Source organism: Cebidichthys violaceus, unplaced genomic scaffold, assembly GCF_023349555.1.
Source record: "Cebidichthys violaceus isolate CVI_PGR_0920_01 unplaced genomic scaffold, fCebVio1.0.p SCAF_1, whole genome shotgun sequence".
NCBI classification, from domain to species: Eukaryota; Metazoa; Chordata; class Actinopteri; order Perciformes; family Stichaeidae; genus Cebidichthys; species Cebidichthys violaceus.
The window spans coordinates 20,985,022-21,001,414 of record NW_027176262.1 but is presented as its reverse complement, the minus strand read 5'-3'; the positions used below and the strand labels follow the sequence as shown (position 1 = coordinate 21,001,414).

Below are 16,393 nucleotides of genomic sequence, written 5' to 3'. Positions count from 1 at the left end.
TTGAGCATTGAGTGCAATCAACAGATGTGCTCTTTGATTTTCCCTCTGCATGATGGTGTTAAAAATACATTATTACATATTAATACAAACTGTAAGTATACAATATACAGACCGATTTTATGTTTCAGAAAACCTTTTCAAATGCTTCACTGAACAGCATTGGGTCATTGCAAAGTTCGACATCAACTTTGAGATCTGGTTCGGCAACGTCTGCAAAGGCTTGTCGAAAGAATAACTGAGACCACTTAGGTTGTGAACCACACACTCTTCAAATAGGCTACAAAGCTAAACCACAACTATGTCTACATGGTCTCAGCACAATGTGTGTTTCCCCAAAATGACGTTGTCATGGAATGAAACTATAACAAGGGTGTATAAGCGTATATAATAATCTGTTTTGTTAAAATGAAATACAGTTTGTTATTAAATAGTACATGCCAGAATGTGAATGTGAGAGAGGTTTCAATAAAATGGATCAAGTCTGTGTTATTTTTCTGCTATAGCCAAATCTAAATAGGATGAAGAACGTGAAACACTGGATGTGTTTTTTGTTATGCCTGGCTATGTTGCTTGTATGCTTTGCACATTCATTTGTCTGGTTAAGTTTCTTTTTCTTTTTCTTGAGTCTATTCTACTTTAGCTCTCTCTCTTGCAAAAGGGATCTTGATTTCAATTAGCCTACCTGGTTATATAAACGTATATATAACTTGTGAGAGGGGGTACTTGGAACAACAAATCAAATCTCAACTTAAACGTTATCAAATGTAAGTTGAATTCATACACCCCTTCTTCCTGTGTAGGCTATATTAGCCTTATATTGTGCCAGCTAATTAGAGAATCACTTTAAAATAGGTCCTTAAGCCTAAACATGCATTATAAAACGAAGCAGATCTATAATGAATAAGTATTCACAGCTTTATAAGTTATGCAGTAGTGATGCAGCTTTAGCTAGAGCGCTGTACAGAATGGAGTAGGGACACGTTTCCTTTTTTAGTAAGCGGAACACAAACAATGCGGAACCGAAGTTCAGGAGCAAACGTTTCCGACCGGGTGACAATTTCGTTGGACGGCTTTCTGTTTACAGCCCAACGTGGGTCACTGTGACAGAACTTTTATGGCAGGGATGTAAGATAAAAACAAGAAGTCACTATTATCTGTTTTTATTCGTATTAAAATGGGTAAAAAGCGCCAAAGCGAAGACTCTGCGGAGTCAAACACTCCGGTGAAAAAAGAGGCTCCGGAGTTCAATGGGACTGTGTTTAAAGCCATGCTAAAGGAACCCACCACAGCCATGAAGGGTGAGTGTGCAGTATGTTCCACCGACCCACAGAAGGGATACTAAGTCACATTATTTGTGTCACATTAGTTATTAATACATTCATTCACATATCCGACCATCCACTTTTGTCCAGTTAGCATTTCAGCATCACGTCTCATACCCTCAGCGTCTGAAGTGCTCTCCTCTGTTTTGCTTTGGTTAATTCTTACTTTTTTTTATCGCCTGCAGGTCTGGAGACATTCATTTCAACCGCCAAGAAGCTGCCATGCCCTGACCTGTATGATGTGGTGGAAGGTTATATTAAAATCTCTATGGAGTGTGCAGAAATATTCAAATTGCTAGAAGGAGAAAATCATATAGAGAGCGAGGTAAGTACCTTTCTCAGTGGATGTGACTGAATTGTTAGGTTGCTTGTTTTTGTACGTGTAAAGCTCTGATTCCTGCTTCTGTCCAGATGATCCCGATTTTTGAGAGCCTGGAGATGATCCTTCTAAGGACAGCGAGTGACTTGTCCCACTTCAGCATGGTTGGCAATGCTATTGTGAAAAAGACTGTTTCTAGCTACGTGAAACTTCTGCAGGGATCTTTCCATTCAGAAAACCACAGGTCAGTGGACGGGCTTCACTACAAGGACATCAAATATCAGCATGGTTTGATTTTGTCTTCTGCCCATTGCACTAATCTTGCGTTTTCCTTTGTGCCCAGGTTTGTCCGTCAGTGCCTCAGTCTCCTGTCCGCCTTGGTGTCTCAGGGTCCAGAAGCTGCCAGAGAGGTCCTGAGTCACATTTACATCAACAAAGCTCTGTCTGGACTGGCAAAGAGAAAGGATAAGAGGGTGTGTTGTAGCATTGGCCTTTTCGTCAGTTTTCCAAATGTTTTGTTGGGTTCTGCGGATGTGTATGCTTACATTCTTCTCCGTGAATTCTCCAGGGAAGACCTGATGTCCGCATGGCTTTTATCCAGTTCGTGCTGTCCTTTTTGGTGTCTGGAGATAATGCTACAGTTGGACAGATATTAGAAAGCAAAGGTAATAATTAGATATGCATTACAATTTACACAACACACTCTCATCTCAGATTTGTTGATGACATGTTCATTTTGGTGTGTCAGAACTCCTGCCAGAGATCTTGAACACAGGTCTGAAGGAGGACAGGATGTCCATCGTCAATCTGATTTTGTCCACACTGAAGACTAGAGTAAGTGTTCACCGGTTTACACTTTACACTTCAAATGAATTCATGGATTTAATGATTCTATGTGCTGGTATTTGTCTTGCTGCAGGTTGTGCTTAACAAGGCCATAAGTAAAACACAGAAAGTGCGTTTCTTCACACCTGCTGTGCTGGCCAACGTAGCATCTCTGTATAAATGGAATGGGATTGTGGATGCAACCACTGATGATGACAGAGTGAGTTATTTGCTTTTTGACTTCTTGTTTGAACAAAGGCTCTGTTGTGTAACTTAGCGTTTCAACCTGTGGGTCTAAATGTCATTTGTCGTCTTAAAGATGTTGGAGGACTCGGAGCATGCTGGGATATCTGTCATCCGGGAACTTGTTCACGGTTTCCTTCTCGACTTGTGTTGCTCTCGTAAGCATGGCATCAGCTTTCACGATGCCAGCTTTGGCACCGCTGGCAGGTAAGTACTCAGAGATTCAGGTTTACCTCGCACTCTTCTGGAGACTCCTCGTGGCGATGAAAGGATTTCATTTATTTATTTTTTTTACAGATCTGGCAACATTGTCTTGCTTCAGTTCTTGGTGGGGCAGAAACAGGCGACGGAGGATGAGTTGGTGACGGAGCTGGTGGTGAATGTGCTGAAAGCTAGCCCTGACATGCTGGCCAGATACTTTCAGGAGACTCAGTATTCCTACACCCCCCGCCTCAAAAGTGCTTGGCAGGACAACGTCAAGTTACTTAAAAAGGTAATACTTGATAGTAGATTTGATTTTAGTGTTTGATCATATCTAGCTTGTCTATTTAAAAAAATAAATAATAATAATGATCCTTTTTGAATTCATATGTCAGATCTACGAAGGCCAGCCAGAGATTTCCACAGTCTTCCAAACTCGTGAGGTCATCCCCCTCCCTCGCCTGCTGTCCATGATCATGGTGATATCCCTTCCTCCGGTCTGTAACAAGACATTCTTCACACAGGGCCTCAGTGTAAGTGACGAAATGAATCGATCAATGCTGCAACTGCAGTAACACAACACAACACACTGAAAATGAACAATACTTTGTCACATATTCCGAAAAATCTCCTCTTGTATCTGACAGCTTGCCAACACAGCGGTGCAGCTCACAACTCTGTCCATGATGAATTTCGTCTTGAAAAGAGCCAATAAGAACATGCAGTACCTTTTGGATAAGTCCGAGTGGCACAGCTCAGATGTATACACTAGTGACATGATGGGGGATTTGGCACTGCAGTACAGGGAGACACTCAGCAAGGTAAGCTCAGCGAAGAGCTGTATCAATACCCACAGATATTAATGATGCACCATTGAACAACTCAAGGCCCCACTGTTCATGCTCTGTTCCAGATTTTGCCCGATATGACGAGCATAGTTGCAAAGTGGCAGTCGCTTAGCAAGAAGGAAAAGACAGATGGTTTAGAAAAAAAGACCAAAACTGAAGGGAGTGCTGAACACACCAATAATAAAGTGCCTGGTAATGACATTTACTGTACATGTATATTGCTTATTCTAATCAGTCCTGTAAAGTAAAGGGGACGACCAGCAGAACCATTTGATTGAGTTGAGTTCTTTTGTGTTCAGCGGTTGCAGAGACAGCTGAGGTGATCCTGCTGAAGACTCTGATTCTTCAGGTCATATGTCTTTACCAGAAGGTAGTGCCACATCTGGTAAGCCAGTGCAAATTTGACTTCAGCAAGCTCTTAAAAGGTGAGGCGTCATCATTTACCATTGAGTTCATATATGTGATATGTTTTGAGTATGATGCAGGTGATTCTCCAACAAAGCCTTCAAAGTAGATATATATATATTTTTTTACCTCTCTAGGGATTGTGTCAGAGAAAGGAATGAGAGAAGAAGTTCCCCCAGTGTTGCAGTATCAGATACTGCAGTTGGCTTTAGATCTTCCGGCAAGCAAGTTCTCCTGGTTTCGCATACAGGTGAAGACGTTACATTGTTTTATTTAATTACATTTTATGTACAGGTGTTGCTTTGTTGTCAACATTGTTTCTAACGTGTTGCGTACTGCTTTGTCTTCCCAGGATGTCGCGGATACAGAATCCTCATCTGGAGAGAAGTCGGTCCTCTACCTGCTTCTCAAGATGTTTGTCAGCAGCAGCAGCAGCCACCTGAAAACATCCACACGGATGCTGGTTCTAAAAGTGAGGACATTTTTTTATTTTTTTTCAGCGGAGGGCACAGCGTCATTTCTAGAGGATGTGTTAGCAGTTCTTCCGCAACATCAGGAAACAGTTCAGTTGAGAAAAGTAGTTTGTCATATTCCTTGAAAGAGCCTGAAGCAAAACGATTCTGTGGTAAACTGCATATCAGTTATTTATTAACTTCATTAAGTTAACGAAGTAAAAGCAGCATAGGCAAAAGTCTCTGTTAATAGTTAGCCGCCAAAGATGCTAAAACTGAGTTTTGGGAAAGGAAATGGCCGCCGTCTTGTAATTCTTGCCTCGTATTCAGGTGCTAAAGGACAGCGGGGTGTTTGAGTACACCTGGACTGAGCTTGAGCTTTGGCTCGACCAGCTGGCCAGAGTAGAGGCACACCAACAAGAGACTGTCATCCAGTTCTTGGAGAGGGTGAGCCCATCTACGTGTCAACATTTCTGTCTGTTACTGTTATACTGTCGGTTAGAGACAAAAAGACATTGTGTATAATGACTTAGTAGTTATAATTGGTAATACACTTCTGGTCTCTTTCTCTAGGTATTGGTGAAACTGGTGTGTAATTCTTACACATACACAGATAAGGTCGCCAGCCTGGTCCAGGAAGCAGCTTATCTGCAAGCTAACCTGAGCAGCCAGGAGGGCGACGCTGCCAGCATCCCAGTCTCACACATAGACGGTGAACATTTCTAGATGGAATCTAAGTGAATTTCTTCCAGCCGTACGCATGTCTGTGTTTTTTTTTTTTTAACAATCTGACAACTGACTGTCTTCTAGACGTCTTAGACATGCTGGATGTCATCATGGAGGGCAATGAGGGTGAGATGGAGGAGCTCGGGCCATCTCTGAGTGAAGACCTCATTATCCAGACGTTCCCCTTCAGTGTGATGGTACCTGCTGCTCTGGAGGCCCGAAACAAACTTCCAGTAGACAAGGGTAAAGCACTTCTGCCTTAATTGGGACAAATAGTATCATGTTCAGAATACATGTTATAATGTACATAGATTGTTCATTGCAGCTTGACAATTTGCTGCATTAAAAGTGCGACTTTACCCTTTAAATAGTGATTTCTCCACCCTGATAAGTATTTCAAATCTCATTGTGTCGTATGTTGTAACGTTGACAACGATGTGTCTTTTCTTTTCTCAGGGGTGGTGTTTGAGTACTTGTCTGCGGTGCTTTCAGATGTCATGCACTGTCAGAGAGAGCCGCTCCCGCTCTGTTTGGCTCTGCTGCAGTACGATAAAGAGCTTGTGTCCGCAGAGCTCTCCGCTTCTCCTCATCCCGCCGTCATACACCTTCATCAGTATTACTCCAAATGGCTACCACAGCAGTGCCGGGAGCAACTGGTTCGTTTTTGTTGGAACCAAGAAATTGTTTCACTGAAAGAGTGACATACTTGTTATTTCTTGATGGAGAAAATAACAGTTTTTTTTTTTCCCCCCGCAGTTCAAGGACTCTGAATGCCATTCACAGGGATTGTCAACCCCCATTTCCTTCACTGCACTGATGAAAGCTGCGTATAGCCAAGGACCAAACACTTTGCTTGAGGCCCCCTTCAGGGAGAATGTGGAAGGAACTCTAGCTTCCATGTTGATGGCTGATTTTCCAGTAGCTATCAAGCAGATGTTACTTTACATAAAATCAACAGTGGAAAACGTCGGCACGGTAAGAGCACCAAAACAAGTTTACTGCTCGGTACATTAGTAAGTTAAAACTAAACGCGACACTTCATATCGTTCTGCACAGTTCTCCAAAGACACAGGAACTGCCCCGCTCAAGACCTTAATGGGAATACTCCTGGATTTGGTGACCAAGCTACAAGGCTTTGAGGAGAATACAAGTTGTGAGCCAGCAGCAGAGAACTCCCAAGAAGGATCTGACCTCTTCCTGGAAACCAATCAGTCGTCCACAGTGGAAGGCAATAGAGAGCAGGTTTGGAGAAGTTCAGCTTCTATATGGAAAAAGATATGTTTAAACTATGACCAAAGTTTAATCTTACTTTTTTTTTTTTTTAATGATTGATTTTGATCTAATCTGTGTTTAGATCCTGGTTTCTGCCCTCGGCTCCATCTTCAAGCATCCATGTTTTGAGCAGTGGTTTCTGGCTCTGGAGCTGGCTGCTTTGCCTCCTCACACTCTGAACCCCGTCAGGCTAAAGCATCTGTGTGCTCAGCTGAATGATGACATTCTGGCCTTGCTGAAAACCAGCACCCCCACTCTCTGTGATCTTGGTCGCCTGGAGCTTATTAGTAGCTACATGGGAGCTATAGAAAAGGCTGTGCTCAAGGAGCTGACAGAGAAGGGCTCCCAGGCAGCAAAGAAACAGTCCAGACCTTTCCAGGCCCTCCTGTCTTTGCACAGCTACATGGACTCCTGCAATCTCAGACAGGTGGTTTCCAAGTTGCTTCTCCTCCCCCAAGAGAGCCTAATCTCCCCCAGCAGTGAGGGCGCACAAGCCGAGCTCAGTGTCTATGGTCACGCAGCGCTGCAGATCCTCACAGAGTCTAAAGCTAACCCTTCCCAGGATCACGGCATTTGTCTATCTCAAGCACACCTCCACGGCCTGAGCACCCTGCTGCTGTCCTGCTCCTGCTCTGCTCTGGAGGCCTTCCTGCTGCAGACTCTGTCTAGTGAGCCTGGCAGTGCCAAGCTCATCCACACGGATGTGCTGCTGCACTGCCTCCAGTGGCCTCTCCCAGACACCCTGGCCATCGGCTCTCTGCTGCTGCAGAACTGCTCCGCGCACCGTCTCTGCTTTGAGATGTGGTGCTTAGAGCCCGCGAACACGGAGAAGCTCTCGGATCAGACGGAAACATTCCTCCCATTAATCAACACCTACCTACGGGTGGCAAGCAGAGAGGATCCTGCCAGGCCTAAAGATGGTTTGTACTAAAACAAGTTCTCTTTTGTCTCAAAGCATACAGCCCCAGGGTTTATGCCACTTGTTTGTATCTCAACACCACCTGTATATTCATTTAGATATGCTCCATTGCTGTGTTTTGTAGTGCAAAATGAGGTTGTAAAGGCCTTGAAGCAAGCACTGCTCGCCAAATTGTCCCAATGTGTTCTGGGAAACCTGACGGAAGACTCTGGAGCCCAGCTGGCTGAAACACTATCCAGTCTGATCAAGCTCTCTGCAAACATCAAGGACACCAGGGACTTGATCAACACTCTGCCCAGTGCTCTTCAAGAAGTGGACAGTTTTGAAAGGTAGTAATTCACTCTTTGTACTTTTATCTTTGTCCTTTGTACATTATCAGTGCCACATGGTGTTAGCTGAATGTTTTTTTTTCTCTTTCAGATGGCAACTAGTAGATGTCATCACTGAGAAACTGGCTGATTGCCCCGAAGAACAAGAAACGTGGAGGAAGTCTGTCACCACTGCTGCGCTAAAGTGTCTCATAGCCGCTTTCAGTCACTCTAAAGATCAGACTTCTTCGTGGTCCCAGCAGGAGCAGAGCATCCTGGAAAGACTGCAAGGACTCCTGGTGGGTTTATTTTCCTCACACACACTGTAAGGTTTATGTTTTTATGTAATGCATTTCACAATACATCTTAATCACACAGACATCAGCTGAAGACATCACTGCATCTGAATGGAACAGCTTTGTCAAGAACGGACTGAAGTAAGATATTTGTCGAAAATCCAGTGTGCTAGAGGTTTGTTCGAAAGCGTCTCATGAGATGATTTTTTTTTTTTAAATCAATGACCTAAAAGACGTTCTTCCACTGTAGATATCGCTACAGAGATCAGCACTTTCTGAACACACTGAGCAACCTGTTGGAAGTGATGTACGGGAGCGGTGAAGTCCAGAAGGATCTGATTCCTTTATCCACCCTTCACATGATGACCAGCAGCCATTCTCTGTTCCTGCCCACCATGTTGGACTGTGATGAAGAGGCTAGCGGGTGTCAGGCTAAAGGTACGTATCTATCTAGCAGAATGGAATGGAGAGAAAAACAGTGAATTACTTATCCCTCAATTGTTTATTTTATTATTAAACACAAATACTCTTATTTTGTTGTCATTTCAGAAGCGCTAGTGTCCCTACTTCTCTGTTTGGTGAAGAAAAGCCCAACAGTCTGTAGCATGAATCACTTTGTTGTACTGCTGGGAGCATATGGAGTTACACTGAGTACTTCAGGTAAAACAGGAAATCTAAATGTCGTTGTGTGTGTGTGTGTGTGTGTGTGTGTGTGTGTGTGTGTGTGTGTGTCTGTTGCCCTTCTTTCCTCTCACACCTTGATTTGGTTTTGCAGATCAGAAACTGTTACTGCTACTACAGGAATATGAAAGAAACAATGTCAGCCTGCTGAAGTTTCAGTAAGTTCCATACATATTTGTAATTTGCACATGCAACAATTGCACTTGTTATTCGCAAACGCTGAATGTTTGTTTTCAACTGCAGGTCGTTCTTGTGGGGCCCAGCAGCTGTGGAGCACCACAAGACCAGGAAAAGCCTCGGAGCTTCTTTGTGGAAGCAAGCGAGCTCAGACGACCTGTTGGCCCTGCTGAAAAGTGACAGGATGCTCCAGACGATTGCACACTTTCCTCAGCAACGCAGAATCATCCTGCAGGTCTGATATTTGTCCTTTTTCAAGGAAATTCCATCTACGTCCATTGTGATCAGATAAAGGAAAAGGGATGAATGAGAAACATATTTGTTGGTATTTGGATAAACCTTGAATGTGTAACTCTTTCTCTCTCATAGGATAATAAGGAGCTGCTGTACTGTAACAACGCAGTGAAGGACCTTGAGAACTTGTATGATCCTCGTTTTCTTTTGCCTCTATTCAGCACCATACTGCAGCCAGGTGAGTGTATTTCATAGATGTGTCATCACTCCAAATCAGTTACGGTTATCACTGCTTTATAAATGTTTCACTTATTCACTTTTTTCCCCCGTGTGACAGAGTGTGTGATTGACTGCCTCAAGTTTGTATCCAGCCATGCCCTGGGTGTAACCGTAATGGCTCTAAGTAGCTATGACCCAAAAGTGAGAGCAGCAGCGTACCATGTGCTGAGCTGCTTCTACCAACACCTGGAGGGTGCTCGGTTCAGAGAGAAGAGACAGGTGAAGTGTGAGACTGGTGCTGTGTGAGTATTTCAATATATGATGTGTGGAAGTCACCTCCAGAAACATTGATGCAACCTTTTTTAATCGAACAGTTGCTGTACTTGATGGACACAGTGAAGAATGGAATTCGGCAGCAGAATCAAAGACTTCCATTTGTCCTGACCTCTTACATCGCTAAAGTGGCTCAGCAGATGCTCAAACCTGGTGTGTAACTCTGAGAACATGTTCTGACCAGAGTGCTTTGACTCTTAGTGTTTACTTTTACCGAACTGATGAAGTAACATTTACATTTTAATCTTTTAGAATGTTCTATTTGTTGCATTTCTATGTACAGTATATAGCCCAGGATCATTGACCCTTTTCCCTTGTTTTTCCTCATTTCCCAGAGGACCACATGTACATGGTGTTAAACAGGTTTCTGCTGTCCCATCAGAGTTTGGACTTCAGAAGAGTCCCTGAATTCTTCAAACTATTCTATGGCTTTGACTTGGAGGTACTCCAAAGTATCTTCTAGCATATTCTATAAATAAATGATTGTCCAAATAAACTCTTCTCGTGTCAACAACATTTAACCTTCATCTGTTTGTTTTGCTCAGCTCGTGCTTTTTCTAGACTCATGTTATCTGTTCAGGGGTGTCGGCCGTGAGAGTACGACTGATTGTCTGTTTCTGTTTTTTTTTTCCTGCAGCATAAAATGGAACGGGAGTGGATCTTGAGTGTGCTGGAGGAAGGGATAAGTGACGGACACTGCTATGAGTTGTGTGAACAACAGGGCATCTTTCAGACCCTTTTGGGTTTCAGCAGCAGCCCTCTGTGCGATGAACACTGCCAGGTACACACTGTGGGAATCACAATGATGCAACACATTCGCAGTGAAGTCGAGATGCTCTGAGATGCAAGGAAAATGCATGAATAGAGATGTCTGATATGCATATATTTCCCATATCGCTCTCCACTAGGCACAGATTATCAGGGTGTTGTGCCAGGCCGCCCGTGTGACCAGAGCAGCTTATAACCTCACCAAGAGCTGTGGCCTTTTAACCTGGATAATACAGATGGTGGAAAAAAAGTGGGGACCAATCTCTATTTTGACTCTTTATTTTGACATTGTCATTCATGTTACTTCAATAACTAATGTTTCCATATTTTCTACTATACGTCTGTACTTATTCCTCTTTAGGAATCTAGACCAGCGGCTGCTAAGTGCCATCGTAGATCTGCTCCATGTGCTGTGGTTCACCAACCTTGGGCAGAAGGAGAAACCGGTGGATGGAGCGAAGACGTCCTCGTCTGCAGAGGAGAAACCTCGGAGCTCAGTGAAGTGTCTCCCACTCCCACTCATCAGCGAGTTTCTGTGTGTGGCATCAACTATCAGCCGTCACCTCAGGTAAGAGCGCCATAACTATCGCAGTGAAAATGGAAAACGTAATTTAACATAACTTTCAAGTCACTCTACAGGCACTTGAGCTGAGATCTTAATAATACATATAAATGATCGAATAGATCTCAACTGTTTTTTGGTGAAGGATGTCAGTGTTTGTCTGCTCTCCTCTCAGGTTGCGTGTGAATGCCGCTCAGCTCAGCTTGTTTCTGCAGACTCTTTGCTCCATACTGAAGCATTGTGGGACAGCTGTCACTGCAAACAGAAAGGCTGACTGGCTAACACTCCACCCACAGTCTCTCTCTTGTACCGAAGCCCTCACTCTGCTTCAGTGTTGGGCCTCCCTGTCCCGCAACGCGGCGCTCCTAACCCAAATACAAGCCGTGTCTGAAAAACACAGAGTGCGGGAATTGCTGGGTGAGTGTGATTGAGTGTCATACCGAGAGGGTTTTGAAAATGTTGTCATGGTTGTCTTTCTTTCAAAGGGGTGGACAAAATACAGGAAACAGTGTATGGAAAAGGAGATAGATTGGATGCTGTTAGTAAAAAAAATAAATAAAAAAAAAGTCATGCAGTAATAAGACAATGGGGTAAAGGGGCAAAACAATCTCTGCCTAACTTGCACTGTATAAATCTGTCACAAACCCATACCAACATGAACATGACAGACATATACAGGTTATAGGTTATGACATACACTACCACAGTAATTGTCATGAAAACCTTAATATGACCCAAGTTGTGGTATTGCTTACAGTTGAGGTTTAATTTCTTCATAATGAATGTTTTTCACAAGTTATTTTGTATACACTATTGCTCAAACAGGGCTTTTGTGTACTAAAGATATTGTAGATTCTGGACAATGGAAAACACTTTTTCTAATATCAGAATTATTTTTGCAATTAATTCCATTCTGTTGAAGTTATTGTCTGATGATCCTATGAGGCAGGTGAGCTTTTAAAAATGGCCAAAAGAGCTATGCTGAATATTTGATATGAGGCTTTTAGGGCCTACAATGAAGCCAGGTCTATGTTATAAAGTTTGATCCCTGGAAGATTATATCAAACGGTCATTAACTTCTCCAAGATGGCTGCTCTTTTGCTGACCCTGTGTTCTCTTCTCTGGAGGGAAATTAAAAGAAGTGAGGCTTTAAAAGTATCAATTTGTTACATATGATGACATTACATGCTGGACTTCTTAGAATTTCAATTTGTGTTCCGCTCCACAGTATCTAAATCATTCCTTGTGTCTTTAATGGCGTAAACATGGTTTTGTTCATCTTGCTCCTCAGGGATTAGGAAGGATAAGGCCAGAGGTAAAGGCTCCTTTTCCCAGGTTCACACACGAAAAGAGAACCTGGCAGAAGACGCTGACACTGAGAAACAAGAAGAGAGTCTCCTGACAGAGTGTAAATTTTACCTCGGTAGTATCCTTGTTCACTGGGAGCCTGTGTTTCCCCTCTCTGAACCCCAGTCGGCTAAGCCAAGAGACAAACTGGATCCTAGTCAGTTGGCTGGTGATACTGCACACCTGCTCACCAAGTGGTCTCTGAGGTGCTTGGTGGAGGACTCGTACGATGAAAGCAGAACAAAGGAGTTCTTGCACTGGGTCGAAAAGGCTGTGATAAAACACGGGGAAATTGTGAATGCTGTGCTACTCGATTCTGGCATGAAAGCGGACATCCTTCGACTCTACCATCAGGCCTTTGAAGCTCAGTGTCACTCCAGCATTTCAGCAAGAGTGGAAACCCTCCAGCTGTTTACCACCATCATGATTCGTCTACTGGAGGCCCAAGGCCACCTTCCAGAGCGGCATCGGGCAGTCGTCTCTGCCTGCCTGCCAGAAGACACACCTGACGTGTCTAGATGTGGTAAGAACCTGCCACCTTATTCACAGACTCTTTCTATGGCTGCTAGTGTGCAAACCAAACCATATCAACACTGATAAAATACTATGCCTCACTTAAAAACTCACTTTTCCAGTCCATACTACTTAAAGACCTCTGTTGTATTGAAACACTGGAGTTGGAGACTTTTAGGGCAGAGGTGCCCAACTTTTGACTAAGGAGGACCACAAATTAAATTAGAAGGGAACGCCATCAAGTGGTATACGATATTAAGACGTAAAATGATTTTAGGGTTCCAGATCCCCAAAAATCTTTAGCAAAAAGTTGGGCTATGCCCCAATTAACAATAATTGATCAGTTTTTGATGTGCAACTGTATCCAGGAATTTTTAAATTGCAAGATTGTTTTTGTTTTTTTTACATTTGTACTATTTATTCACGAGCTGTTGATTAAATTACATTAACTTTGTCCACTTCAGCAGTGGACTATGAAAATAGTCAAGGACATTACGTTTTGCAACATTTATTGTAGTTCCCATCAAATAGCAAGTGTTGGTGAGGTGGTGCTCGTACAAAACAATAGAATCAGTTGTTACACTTTGCTATAAATCAGTTTAATGATGTAGCACTATATGCGACACATTTGCAATAAGCATGGAGGAGAAACTTGATTTTGAGAAGCTATACCTACTCGATTAAAGTAAATAAAAAAAAAAAAAAGTAATGCAGACGAGCATATGAGTAGATGCATGTTTATTCTGGAAGATGACGAAGTATTAATACGTTGCAGTGGGATTGAATTCAGCCTCTTGTTTCCCCTCTCCAGTAGCGGGGCTGTCTCTGTTTTCGTCGTACGTCCATGAGTTGTGGAGTGGAGCCACGTCAGCAGAGCTGTTCCTGTCTCATGTCCGTTTGGTGACCAGAGCCAAGTGTAAGAGACAGAAAGCATCCAAATCATCAGAGACTCAAGCAGCCATCAGAGCCATCTGTGACGACATCGTGACCATGACAAGTTAAATGTGTCAAGAGATCACTACTGTGTTCGCTAAAATAGAGATCATTCCAAGAACGCTTGTATTCATTTATTCTGCTGCTTTGTTTGGTTCTTGTAAACAATTGAAGGTATTTTGTAAAACCCTCCGTTATAAAAAAATGTTGATTTACAAATCTGTTAAATGTGATTTTTTTTTTTTTTTTTTTTTTAATGGTTCTTGCATGACCTAACTATTTTAAACCTGCATGTAATTGTATGAGAAAATATTTTATCACACAAAAGTAAAGCTGCCTTCATGATGAAGCACGATAATATACACTCAAACTTTTAACTACTAGGGCAGAGTTCACATGTACACACACACTGCAGATTAAAGCCCACAATAATGTTACATTATCTGTTCAATGGTAAAGGTAGCTTTGCCCTTTGTAAATATTCAGTGAAATGAAAGGAAAAACTAATAATTGGCTACTCTTTCTTACACACTGCCTCAAAACCTCTGATCTCAAATGTATTTGTTTCCGCCAACATCTTAACAGTTGTGTTTTCATTATTCCGATTTTTTTTTTAATTGTCTCCCCATCACCTCAATTTTTAACATTTCTGTTTACATCCATAAAATGTGCTCTCATTCAGATTCGGTCCCATGTCAAGCAGTTGATGTTTTGTGGCTTCCTCTGAATCTGCGACTCCTGCAACAATAATAAGACATTTTTCAATTTCAGTAGAGCTTTGTAGCTTGGCCTAATTTTGCATATATGATTATGTGTGTATAGCCTATACACACACATGGTTGTATTCAATGTCGGTGCACTTCCCTCTTCCTCCATTCAAGGTAGTGAGACTTAAAGATCATGCATCACACTTACCGTAGCAAGTTTCCACTATGAGACATTAGATTCAAACTGAGAAAGAGGAATCCAACAAAAGCAGCCAGAATGATCCAAAATATTATAACAATTAAGTCTGAAAGGGAAGAAGAAAACTTCTGTTATCTTCATTAACACAAGACGGCAAATACAAATCTCCTATAAAGCATAAAGACTTACATTTGTTGTATTTCAGCTTGCTCTCATCCACAATCACAGGATCAAGGTAATCATAATAGTATTCCCATACAACCGTGCTGGTTGAGTTCTCCATTACAGCCATTATCTCAGTTAGGAAGTACCAAGAAGTTGGTGGTGAAAAATGATAGCCATTTAACCATAATGAAAAACTACATTGCAGTTGTTTCTAACGTGTATATCGTTGGTATTGCATATTTCAGCAGGCCTAAGAAAAGCTCCCTCACCCACATGTATGTCTGCTCAACTCCAGTTGTTTTCCTCTTCCCGGCCCTGCTTATATTTCAACAGATGCATGCAGTGTGCAGGTTTGGCCACAGGGGCGCATGATATAACCATTCAGCAGGGATCAGGATAATTAAAGGAAACTGAAATAGAATTGGGTAGGGGAACATGACTAATAAAAAATGCCTAATGTTGAGGCTTAGTGCTCTGTTTTCAATTAATACGTGGGTCCGATGAGGTACACTTTATTACATTATTGTAGTAAATTACTATTACTTGGTTATTTTTATATAAGAGTTTTGCATTTGTTTTCAAAACTCATGGTACTACACACTCCAGTACACTAGGGGGCGTCAGTGTGTGATCAGCGCAAAGTTTAAGGCACGATCTTTACGATTCTGTATTTCTGGTTCAGGCTCCAGGTCTGAACCATAAACTGGTCCAAATGAAACATTGGGATCACAGCTACACACGTGCAGTTTTGAATCAGCTGCTTCAAGAAAACATGGATACATGGAGAAAGAAAGTTTGCAATCTAAGTCGAAGCAGGAGACACGAACTATGGGCTAGCTAGCACGCAGAAATGCTGCTTTCAAATACTCCTCGGTAATCTGGGAATATAGGTTTAAGTGTATTTGAGGAATTTGTGTTTTGGACATTCACATGCAATTTTATATAAAGTGTATGGTAATTAACCCTCAAATGTAACAACATATTTAAGTAAGTTATTTGATTCCTAAAATGAAAAAAATATATATATATTTTATATATAATATATATATATATATTTTATTTTTTATATTTTGTATATACACACACTAATAAAGCTAACGTTAGACTTAAAACGAACTACACCATGGTCACATGAACACGAGTAGGCGTGATGACGTTTTGTAGTCTTGTGTACATGTTAGCAACAACCTTTTTTTAAGACACTTAAAAGCTTCAAAGTGCATGTGTTATATATTTACTGACATATTTTATATTGTAGAACAAAATTCTAAAATAGCTCAAGCTTGTGTTTACCACAGACCTTATTTCAGGCATTTAATCAAAACCCCATTCAAAACACCCATTGACTTCGAGACGAGGGAACCAGAAGTAAAAAAAAATGCTGAACTAATTTCCGCGTTATAGGACTCGTTCCCCCAA

The 16,393-nt window shown here is 42.0% G+C and overlaps 2 protein-coding genes across 2 annotated transcripts; one reads left to right on the top strand and one right to left on the bottom strand.

Annotated features, from left to right (window-relative positions):
- Positions 1-1,090: 1,090 nt before the first annotated feature.
- On the top strand, positions 1,091-14,584 carry urb1 (URB1 ribosome biogenesis homolog). The gene is made up of 39 exons (XM_068714619.1): positions 1,091-1,298; positions 1,508-1,647; positions 1,734-1,885; positions 1,985-2,114; positions 2,210-2,306; positions 2,390-2,475; positions 2,561-2,686; positions 2,786-2,916; positions 3,007-3,202; positions 3,306-3,443; positions 3,558-3,731; positions 3,824-3,950; positions 4,058-4,183; positions 4,301-4,413; positions 4,516-4,635; positions 4,946-5,062; positions 5,189-5,327; positions 5,426-5,584; positions 5,798-5,997; positions 6,098-6,316; positions 6,398-6,583; positions 6,696-7,533; positions 7,657-7,861; positions 7,953-8,139; positions 8,219-8,277; positions 8,387-8,574; positions 8,686-8,796; positions 8,912-8,975; positions 9,061-9,229; positions 9,364-9,466; positions 9,566-9,726; positions 9,822-9,933; positions 10,116-10,222; positions 10,418-10,561; positions 10,689-10,798; positions 10,910-11,116; positions 11,286-11,527; positions 12,402-12,980; positions 13,782-14,584. The coding sequence occupies exons 1-39, from the start codon at positions 1,175-1,177 to the stop codon at positions 13,970-13,972; spliced, it is 6,777 nt and encodes a 2,258-aa protein (XP_068570720.1). The 5' UTR covers positions 1,091-1,174; the 3' UTR covers positions 13,973-14,584.
- On the bottom strand, positions 14,510-15,229 carry mrap (melanocortin 2 receptor accessory protein). The gene is made up of 3 exons (XM_068714631.1): positions 14,999-15,229; positions 14,819-14,915; positions 14,510-14,641 (listed from the first exon to the last, which is right to left on the bottom strand). Exons 1-3 carry the CDS (start codon positions 15,099-15,101, stop codon positions 14,599-14,601), a joined length of 243 nt encoding a protein of 80 aa, XP_068570732.1. The 5' UTR covers positions 15,102-15,229; the 3' UTR covers positions 14,510-14,598.
- Positions 15,230-16,393: the final 1,164 nt, after the last annotated feature.

What these genes read in the sequence shown, in the direction of transcription:
- urb1 (XM_068714619.1), top strand. Translation starts at nt 1,175, where the DNA reads ATGGGTAAAAAGCGCCAAAGCGAAGACTCTGCGGAGTCAAACACTCCG. An exon ending in CACGGATGCTGGTTCTAAAA is followed by an intron (nt 4,636 to 4,945) that starts GTGAGGACATTT and finishes CCTCGTATTCAG; the next exon opens with GTGCTAAAGGACAGCGGGGT. An exon ending in CAGAGTGCGGGAATTGCTGG is followed by an intron (nt 11,528 to 12,401) that starts GTGAGTGTGATT and finishes CTTGCTCCTCAG; the next exon opens with GGATTAGGAAGGATAAGGCC.
- mrap (XM_068714631.1), bottom strand. Translation starts at nt 15,101, where the DNA reads ATGGCTGTAATGGAGAACTCAACCAGCACGGTTGTATGGGAATACTAT. An exon ending in CAAGCTGAAATACAACAAAT is followed by an intron (nt 14,916 to 14,998) that starts GTAAGTCTTTAT and finishes CTTCCCTTTCAG; the next exon opens with ACTTAATTGTTATAATATTT. An exon ending in CATAGTGGAAACTTGCTACG is followed by an intron (nt 14,642 to 14,818) that starts GTAAGTGTGATG and finishes TTATTGTTGCAG; the next exon opens with GAGTCGCAGATTCAGAGGAA.